The sequence below is a fragment of the Limulus polyphemus genome, unplaced genomic scaffold (genome assembly GCF_000517525.1).
Source record: "Limulus polyphemus unplaced genomic scaffold, Limulus_polyphemus-2.1.2 Scaffold37, whole genome shotgun sequence".
NCBI lineage: Eukaryota > Metazoa > Arthropoda > Merostomata > Xiphosura > Limulidae > Limulus > Limulus polyphemus.
In genome coordinates this window covers 634,931-644,664 of record NW_013665647.1, presented here as the reverse complement: position 1 = coordinate 644,664, position 9,734 = coordinate 634,931, and the positions used below count along the sequence as shown (strand labels likewise).

Genomic DNA, 9,734 nt, shown 5'->3' with positions numbered 1-9,734 from the left:
CTCTCTCTCTCTCTCTATATATATATATATATATATGTGTGTGTGTGTATATATATTAAACGAATTTAAAAATGACTTAGTTTTTCAAAGGTTTAATCTACTTATTATGTTCATATTCGTTGATGCTAATGTTACCTGCTGATAAACGAGCTGCTAATTATCTGGCAACTACATGTTAGAATTAATTGCATGGAATAATAAAATATGATTATGAATAAAATGAAGACTTACAATTCTCGTAGACGAGGAAGACTTTTTATGGCTACAGGAAGCTTTTCCAATTTGTTGCTATTTATTTCCCTAGAAATTGTTACATTAATTACTAAATGTTTTTTCTTTAAAAGAAACAACAACAAGAAAGTGATAATTTGCTTCAGACCGATAAGAACAGAAATAACTATACGCATGTTGCACATAAAAACGCAAAAATTGTATAATATTTTTTACGGTTTATTTAACTCTGTAACTGATTTAATAATAAAATTGACTTTATTTCAGTTACATTAGTATCTAAGGTTTCATGAAATGTTTATAGGTCATCAATTGAAATATTGTCATTAAAAACACAATGCTTATAAATAAATGAAATGATTCATTGTTCTGTTAATAAGACGCCCCTGTTTACACGTTTAGCATGAAAGCTACTCATGCCCCTGTTATATCCTTCTAGTTAATATTTGCTGTAAAAGTTTAAATAATAACAAAAAAAAGAAATATTAGAGCCTGCTAGGTAGGATTCAAATTATTTTGGTTGGCCAAACTGTCACACGAGACACGGATATATTTAGCTTAAATTCCTTAAAAACACAAAAACAAACTGGTCTGGAGAGTCAATGCTATAGTTTCCTAATTTTATTTTTGAAACGTGATATATCATCTGACAGGTATAACATATCCAGAGTAAACGAACAGGGCCGTTTGTTCCAAACATTCACGCAAAGTTATACAAAGGTTTATCTGTGTTAGCCATCACTAATTTGTAACTCATACCTCAGGAGAAATGCAGGTTATCAGCAATACCTACCATTCACATTAGGGTTGCTTTAATAGAATATTAAGATTTGACTATCTAACGCATCCACTATTCCAAATTGCTAAGTGCTAATTTCTAGGACTCAAACCAGAACCACTCGGATACACAGACTGGTATGCTAACCATTGGATCAAACAGAACTGAAGAAGAGTATGAACCAAAGAAAGTAATAAAAAAAGGATCATTAGAAAAAAATCTTAAAGTAGAATAATAATAAATGCATGTTTTCAAAAGTGGAAAACAAAACTTATTATTTATTAGATATAACGATCACAGAAATAAATATAAAAAAGTATAGACAAATATATAGCTATAAAATATTTAAAAATAAGTGGAAAATTAAAAAAGAACTTTCTTAAAAAAGCTTAGACAGAAACAACTGGTAGCAACTTATCAATAGAGGAAGATAACCTTTTTTTGGGAGGGATGAATTATTAAAAGTCGAAGATCACTGATATCAGAGACAGGGTTAATGGCTTTAGTAATTGGGAATAGAAGATCAATAAGCCTTTTTATTTTATTTTTTTATCTGCGTGATGTCTAAGTCACTGCAAACTCTAGTTTTGATATCGAAAAGAAAATTCTTATTTATTCACTGATCGAATAAACTACTTGGCTGATGTGTTTGGCAGTAATCAGTTTTTTTGTGTATGGATGGAATACAGAAGCCTTTTAGACTCGTAATCTATATAAATATACACTTGCATTTGTCTGTTTGTTTGTCCGGAACTTTTCTCGCAAATTTCTCAATCAAACGCTACAACTCTCATATCGTTAAAAAGGCCTTTGTCCGATGAGTCCAGATTGCATATTGGCTTTTCCATTCAGAATCACCTTACCTGTTTTCTGCTTAGCCAAACTTTTCAATGCAACGCGTATGGTACACGACGGCACAATTTCGTTGTCATCACGTGACGGCTAGCTTCGATTTCAACTTTAGTTTTTGTATTTGCAAAGTATTTTACACAAACAACACTTAATCCGCGTGTAATTTCCTAAAAAAATTAACATTACACTAAATATAATTATTATGGGCTTTCTCGACCTATTTTGGTCTAAAATACGCATGTACAATTCGTTCAAAACCAGATGTTTATCTCTTTGTGAACACGCATTCAGACGTTTCTGCATATGCAGCTAAGTTGGTCTTCATTACAACTTTACATTTACTTTACATTGCAATGACTTAGCTTTGGCTCGTTTCATAGACTGCTAAAAACACCTTTTAGCTACTTTTTCTTTGGTACGGATGGTTTTATTCTTCGTTTTTGTGAGTTTCTTTGTTACACCTTGTCATACACTGAACGCTTATAATTGTTTCATACTCTCTTCACTATTATAAATATCATTACTATACTTTACTGTTTACTTTATGTGTAGTTTTATCAAATAAAGTTACATCTACGTGAGTTTGTTTGTCTGACCACGTAAATTTTTTTAAATAGACCAGGATTTATCGATCTAACACATAATGCCTGCAAAAAAGCGTAGGTTAAATGGTTTGCTTGAAAATGATAGAATAAGAAAAATTCAAACAAAGGGCAAGAAAACTACCATAAATATTTTGCGGGTCGCGGCTAGTTTTCAAAAATTTTATGAGGTACTATGGGGTCGAACTCTGATAATGTCTAAGTTGTTGTAGTAATGGAAAGTGGTTTTATTTGTAACAGGTTTTTATACATCGACTTCCTGTTCGGGAAAAGACAGGAACGAAACTAATGAAAGGACATAACAACAAAACAGAGAAAAAAAAATAAAGATTACAAACATAGAGGTAATAAATTACATTTGATAAATGGAATAATTGAATTAGGAAAAATTAAATTAAACACTGGCCATTTCATAAGTAGATAAATTAGAATTAAGATAAGTTTGTTTTGTTTTGTTTGAATTTCGCGAAAAGCTACACGAGGGCTACTGCGCTAACCGTCCCTAATTTAGCAGTGTAAGACTAGAGAGAAGACAGCTAGTCATCACCACCCACCATCAACTCTTGAGCTACTCTTTTACCAACGAATAGTGGGATTGACAGCCACATTATGACGCCCCCACGGCTGAAAGAAACAATCAAGTAAATTTACCTATCTACATTATATTTAACCATAGTTTTGATAACCGAATGAACCAAGATGTAGATGGAATGGTCAAGAGTAGATCTAAAAATGGGGTTATTCAATATAATGATGATTTTAGCTTTACATTGTTTAAAATGATGTTGTCTTACTCAGTTTTATATTTATTTATTATTGCATAGAAAATTTCATTGCGTTTGTTAAAAAAAACTGGTAAATTATTTTCATGAACTTACAGAGAGGTTTGCAACGTACTTCGTGAGAAAAACGACAAACATTTTGTAAACAGGTATAATGAACTTAAGCGTTGACCAATATATATATATATATATATTTGACATTTTTTATTCGTAACTAATTAATATTAACAACACTTTAATTGCTGTTTAAAATAGTTTTATTTTCGCTAGATTATGTTTCTACTCTTGAGAAAAAATTGTTTTAGGTTCCTAGTGTTAGATTGTTTGAGGCTGGCATTTTGTGTTGTTGTTAAACTTTTTGATGTTTCTACCAATATGTAACTACTTTATCGTAAAATCTGCTTAAAACAGCTATTCGTCTTCCGATGAAACAGCGGTACATTTCCGGTTTTCAAACGTTAAAATCTGGGCTTTGATTTCCCGCGGTGGATACATCAGATAGCCTAATGTTGCTTTTTTTTTAAAACAAGCAAAGAAATAAAACAATTATTTTCTCAATCTCCTATTGTTGGTTTTTCTCCAGGTTATTTTTCTATTCTTGATAAGTAATTGTGTTATTAATTTTGGTGTCTAATGGCCCTAATGACGAAAAGCCAATCATCCGAAAATGCTACGATTATCGGATATTTTAAATTATAATTTAACCACTATTGTGGTCTTTCGTGGTTTCAAAGTTTCATCAATTATCCATATTTATGTCTACACAGAGAGATATACTGTTTTTCTATCGTTTCTTCCTTCTTTTTTCTTCCAAACACTTTTTGATGGACCGCCATTCTTTCACTTCTCAGCGGATTGACTTGAAACTTGATAGGGTTATACCTTGGTTCAATACGCCCAAATGCGTTTTTAATTTTTGTTATTTATACCTTTTTAAGGTTTTTATGGGTTCTAAGGTAAAACAACCAGAAAATGTATATTTTGGGCTCCTGTGCAGTCATATTTGTAGCAATGAAGAAGATAAATTTTCAAGCACACAACACATTGATATACAAAAAAGTTAAGTTTGCCTATTTTGAATCTTTTTAGGAGGTTAGAGCTCATGAAAAGCACAATTGTAGAGTTTTAGGCCAATTACTCTGCCGTATTCTGACCAATTTACATGGGATTTGGCATGAAGATACTTTTTTACAGGTCTCACACATTGGCAAACCAAAATGGCGGACTTGTCCATTTTTAGTAATTATAGGGGGAGTGAAGATGCCACAAAAAGCATAATCTTAGTGTTGTTTCACCATATTTTGGCCAATTTACATAGAATTTGATAAAAAGATACCTTTTATAGGTCCCAAACGGAGGTACAGACAATTTTGAGTTTTTGTCTTTTGCTTAATTTTTAGCGAGGAAAACACAATTTGGAGTTTTCATGAACTATTCACATGTATGTCAACCAAATAACACGGGATTTGGTACAAAGATACCTTCTTGCATGTCTCAAGCAGTGATATAAACAGTTTTCAATTTCTCTGATGTCAAAATTGGTCATGTTCGGATTGTATGGCAGAGACATGTTGCATTCGCCCTCGAATTTTGGCCTTTTCAATTATATCTAAGACCTTCTCTTACTTTACAGGCAAGCTCTTTGCATGGGATCATGGGAGCTTTCTCGTGAAACTTATCAACAGAGAACGAAGTAATATAATGTCTAAATATATCTAATACTTTACCAAGAGTAAAAAATACAAACCAATATTTGACCTCCTATAATTACTATAAATGGGCAAGTCTTCCATTTTTGTTTGTCCATGTGTGGTACCTGTAGAAAAGTATCTTTGTACCAAATTCTATGTAAATTTGTCACAATACTGCGAGTACTTGACCAAAAAACTACAAAATTATGCTTTTTGTGAGCTATTTCCCCCTAAAAAGATTCAACTGGGCAAATACAACTTTTTTGTCAGTTAATGTGTTGGACGCATGAAAGTTTATAATTATGGCAGTTTTCATCTTTATTGCTGTATGAGCGCACAAGAGCCCAAAATACAAATATTTGGATTGTTTGTCTTTGATCCCATAACATCCCTAAAAAGATGTTTGGGCTTATTGGACCAAGGTATAATCCTACCAAGTTTCAAGTTAATCCGTCTAGAAATTAAGGAATGGGGGGTCGATCAAAATGTGTTTGGAAGAACAAGAAACAACAGAAATACAGTACATCTCCTTGCGGAGACACAAATATACAGTCAGTTAAATTTCCAGATTCAAAAAGTAAAATCTAATAATATCATGTTAACTACAGTACGCTACATTTATTTCTACGTGATACAGCACATCCGAGGACATACGTTACATATAACCAGTAGTCACTTCAGTCAAGCATACTTTTACTAATCATCACACTTCCTTTTAGACCACTTTGCTGAGGAAGCAAAGCCCACAGTAAACCATTTCTGTGTTTCAGCTTCGCGAACGTGACCTGACAGAGCAAGTGGATTATGTACATATTTCACAATTTATCCATGGCATTACACGTTTCTCCCTCACACCCTGGATTATGCTGCAGTAATCGACACAATACCATATTTTCTCTAGTTAACCAGTTACTAACCTCAAAAAAGGTATCTGGAATATCTATATAAAATATATTTAATAGTACTCACAGAACCTTAAGGGAGTAAAGACCCTGGAAAGCTTTTTCTTCAATAACATTGATGTCGTTCTTTTGAAGTATCCTGTATAAAGAACATGGAAATATAATGGAAAAAAAAATACAACAACTTTTTCCGTCAGTGGCTTTAATCAATGTGAACTTATTGTAATGGTGTTCCGTCTACAAAGCATATACACTTATATAGAAGATGCTTATTATAAAGCACAATAAACCTATGGCGCCACTTGTTAACGAACTTGATAAAGAGAAGGAAGTCCCAATCTTAAGTAAATATTAAGGTATAAATAACAAAACGTTATAAACACGCTAGTGCCATCTTTCTTTAAATCTATTTTTGCTAATCCGTAAAGAAAAATAGAAAAGAAAGTTTTGATACGCAATGCAGTATCTTTACACAGATACAAAATGATATCTTAGAATATTGTTCTGTGATACACTTATTTTATAAATTGGTTTACAAACGTAGAGATACTTACAGGACAACAAGGTCTGTCAGGTTTTCAAATGCATAATTTGGAACTGTTTGAATTTTGTTGGCAGCTAGATTTCTATTAAAAAAATATAATTAGAACTTGTAAAAAACATAACGAGACGTTTTAGTTTGTCAGTACAGATAGTCTTTGAAACAAAACATTAAGCCTCAACTATCCAAGAAAATTACATGAAACTAAATACTACAAATTTATGAGAATTGTGTGACAGTTTGCTAATATAATATTTAAGTATATTGATAAAGTTTTGAAATACAATAACTAGAAAGAATTATATAAACATTTGATTTTGTGTACGACTAAAGCATCTCTAGGAAGTTCATATATTTCGTGATATTTATTACTTAGCAGATGGGATAGAGTGCAGAAGTGGAGCACTTGATATTAGTTATACATTTCTGCCACTGGAATAAACAAACAATCTAGTGTAATGTGATAATTACTTACAAAGCTTGCAACTGTGGTACTTTCGCTAGTGCTGCCACTGGAATTTCCGTCAGGAGGTTTCCGTCTAACCATAACCTCTGCAAATTTTTTAAATTTGACAGACTCCCCTCAGGAATATGTAAGATTTTATTACCATTACTGTATCTGAAATAAAATCGAGTTTTCAAAGGCATGTAAAATGAAAATATCAGTTATAATATCAATCATACTAAGTAGGTTATTAAATTAACAAGCTTAAAAACTGAAGTTGGCAAACCATAGATCAGAAACGTGAAAATCACGACAGGTCTGGCTTTATTATTCAGAGGTTTTCGTTCAAGTGAACAGCTTTTTTTATCAGTCAACATTGACTATATGTATTAGTTAGTGTTTTAAATGAATAACATCATTATGAGAAGAAGTATCCTAACTCAAATGAGACAACAAAACCCATGTTATGTTCAATTCAGAACTGACCTGGCAGGAGGTTTTATTAATAAGTTCTGCACTGGGTTGTTTGTTTGTTTGTTTGTTTTTAATTAAGCACAAAGCTACACAAGGGCTATCTGTGCTCTGCCCACCACGGGTATCGAAACCCGGTTTCTAGCGTTGTAAGTCCGCAGACATACCCCTGTGCCATTGGGGGGCCACTGGGTTGGTATCCTCATCTATAACATCCTTAACTCCAGTAGGTGAAGTATCATGTTTCGTATTTTACATTTAATTAGACCTGATACGTTTGAAAATGCAGTTTTTAGCTCGTTATATAGTATGCCTTATTGTCCGACATGGACTGGGAACTTGGGTCAGCTGTAAAGTTGTTCAGTCTTGAAACCTTTCTTTTTAGAACGATAGAAAATTCAGCTAGTTATATTAATAATTACTACACTATAAAAACTGTTATTTATCGCGAGGACAAATTAAGTTAAAAAAAATGCTGTGCTTTGGCTTTGCTCACCGCGGATAATGAAACCCGATTTTGAGCATTATAAGTCCTCAGACTTATCATTGAGCCACCGGGGACGTACAGATGAAAGGTTTACGTTTTTAATTTAATTATTTCAGTCAAAAATTAAAATATTCGTAACCTATCTACAAAATCATAATTATAATACAAATATTTCTTATATGAAATGTCACAACTGTCGTCTATATAAATATATTACATGTTTAGTAAATGTTTGCAGCACAATTTAATATGCTGAAAGCTTATTATCCTTTTTAATATTCTAATATTATTTCAAAATGGCAACCAGTAAAGAACTAGTTAAATCATTTATTAAAACAACTTGTCAGTATCTTTTAATTTCACTTACAGTATTTCTAAACTTGGAACCTCACGTAACGCTTCCTCTGGTACTTTCTCAAATTTATTGTTTTGCAGAGATCTAAATATTAAATAATAATAAAAACTAATTAATTTTTCACACACACACACACATATATATATATATATTTATTTATTTTGAAATACGATTTTTTAAGTTACAAAAGTGAATTTAAAAATCTAATTACATTAACCTTATAAAAAATGTGGACACACTTTAATTACTTCGGTAGTTAAACTGATTACTGTTACTGAAAAAAAAGCCAGTTGATAAGGGATGACCACCACAGACAATGGGGTTGAAGAATATTAAACCATCAGATTTGGATTTACTCGTAACATGACAATAAAATATACGTTAATAGATAGAACAAATCTTTACTCTATACTACTTAAAACTGAGAAAATCGTCTTTATTATCAATAGTTTCTTATAAGCAATAGTAAAAACTGTTTATTTTTATTCTGTAAAATCAACTGCATCAATCGGCCTAAAATCGTGTTTCTTGTAACATTAATGTAACAAACATAACTTGAATTTCTGTAGTTATGAAAACGAAAAGTATGCAAAAGTAAAGGCAGCTGAGAATCTAATATTATAATCTAATTATAATATTATAATCATTTGTTCATAAAAATCAATGAACAAAAACAGTTAAATAATTAAAAAATCAGTCGAGTATTCGATATTTTAAGAACCCCAGACTTTAGCGTAGACTTACCGCTCTCCTACCAGGGGACTTACTGTTGACCACAAAGCTACACAATGGACTATGTAATGACTGGAGACGGCTTGAATGGGTAATGAAGAAAAACTTTAATATAACTTTAACATAACAGCAAATGTACAACGTTTCGACAAGGTTTTGTCATCATCAGGTACGAGACCTTGTCGAAACGTTGTACATCTGCTGTTATGTTAAACTTATATTAAAGTTTTTCATTACTCATTCAAGGCGTCTCCAGCCATTTTTAGACTCAAAGTGGGTTTCTCGTCATCGAAAATGGACTATGTGTGCTGTGCCCACCACAGGTTTAGCGTTATAGGCCTTCTAACGTACCTCTGATCCACTGGGGGTGATTCGAAGTACAACAAAGGAAAAAGTAAGAATGAGTGGATCAGCCTCACTACAAGCTCAAAGAACTATAATTTGCCTTAAAATTCACTCGACAGTTAGAATTATGAAAACTGCTGTTTAAGAGAAATAGCCTTGCAATATATATTTTGTATAAATTTTATCTAAATGTATATGTGTATATATATGGGAAAATTTAACACCATTACAGTTTCTAGAAAAGAATATTGAAATTACAATTACATTATTGACTATATGAACTAGTTTATTAGATTGACAAGCTGAAGAACTGATGTTACCAACACGTAGCTGTTAAGCACATTAAGTTTGGTAACATCTGTTCATTGAAAACAAATTGTTCACTTCCATCCAGGTTAAAAATGCCCTTCTAACTTTTGAAATTGACTTAATACGTATTTATACATATATGTAGTATTTATGTATGTATTTCAATACTTACAAAACCTTGAGATGGAAAAGACCGTTGAAGACGTTTGAC

The 9,734-nt window shown here is 32.0% G+C and overlaps 1 protein-coding gene across 1 annotated transcript in view; it reads right to left on the bottom strand.

Annotated features, from left to right (window-relative positions):
• The window catches only part of LOC106461145 (leucine-rich repeat-containing G-protein coupled receptor 5-like), an 89,660-nt gene that overhangs the window by 24,736 nt on the left and 55,190 nt on the right, over positions 1–9,734 (bottom strand). The window contains exons 4-8 of the mRNA XM_022388292.1: positions 8,150–8,221; positions 6,855–6,998; positions 6,393–6,464; positions 5,906–5,977; positions 232–300 (exon numbers count right to left, since the gene is read on the bottom strand). Of these exons, the coding sequence (XP_022244000.1) occupies positions 232–300; positions 5,906–5,977; positions 6,393–6,464; positions 6,855–6,998; positions 8,150–8,221 (429 nt within the window). The remainder of the gene's footprint in view (positions 1–231; positions 301–5,905; positions 5,978–6,392; positions 6,465–6,854; positions 6,999–8,149; positions 8,222–9,734) is intronic.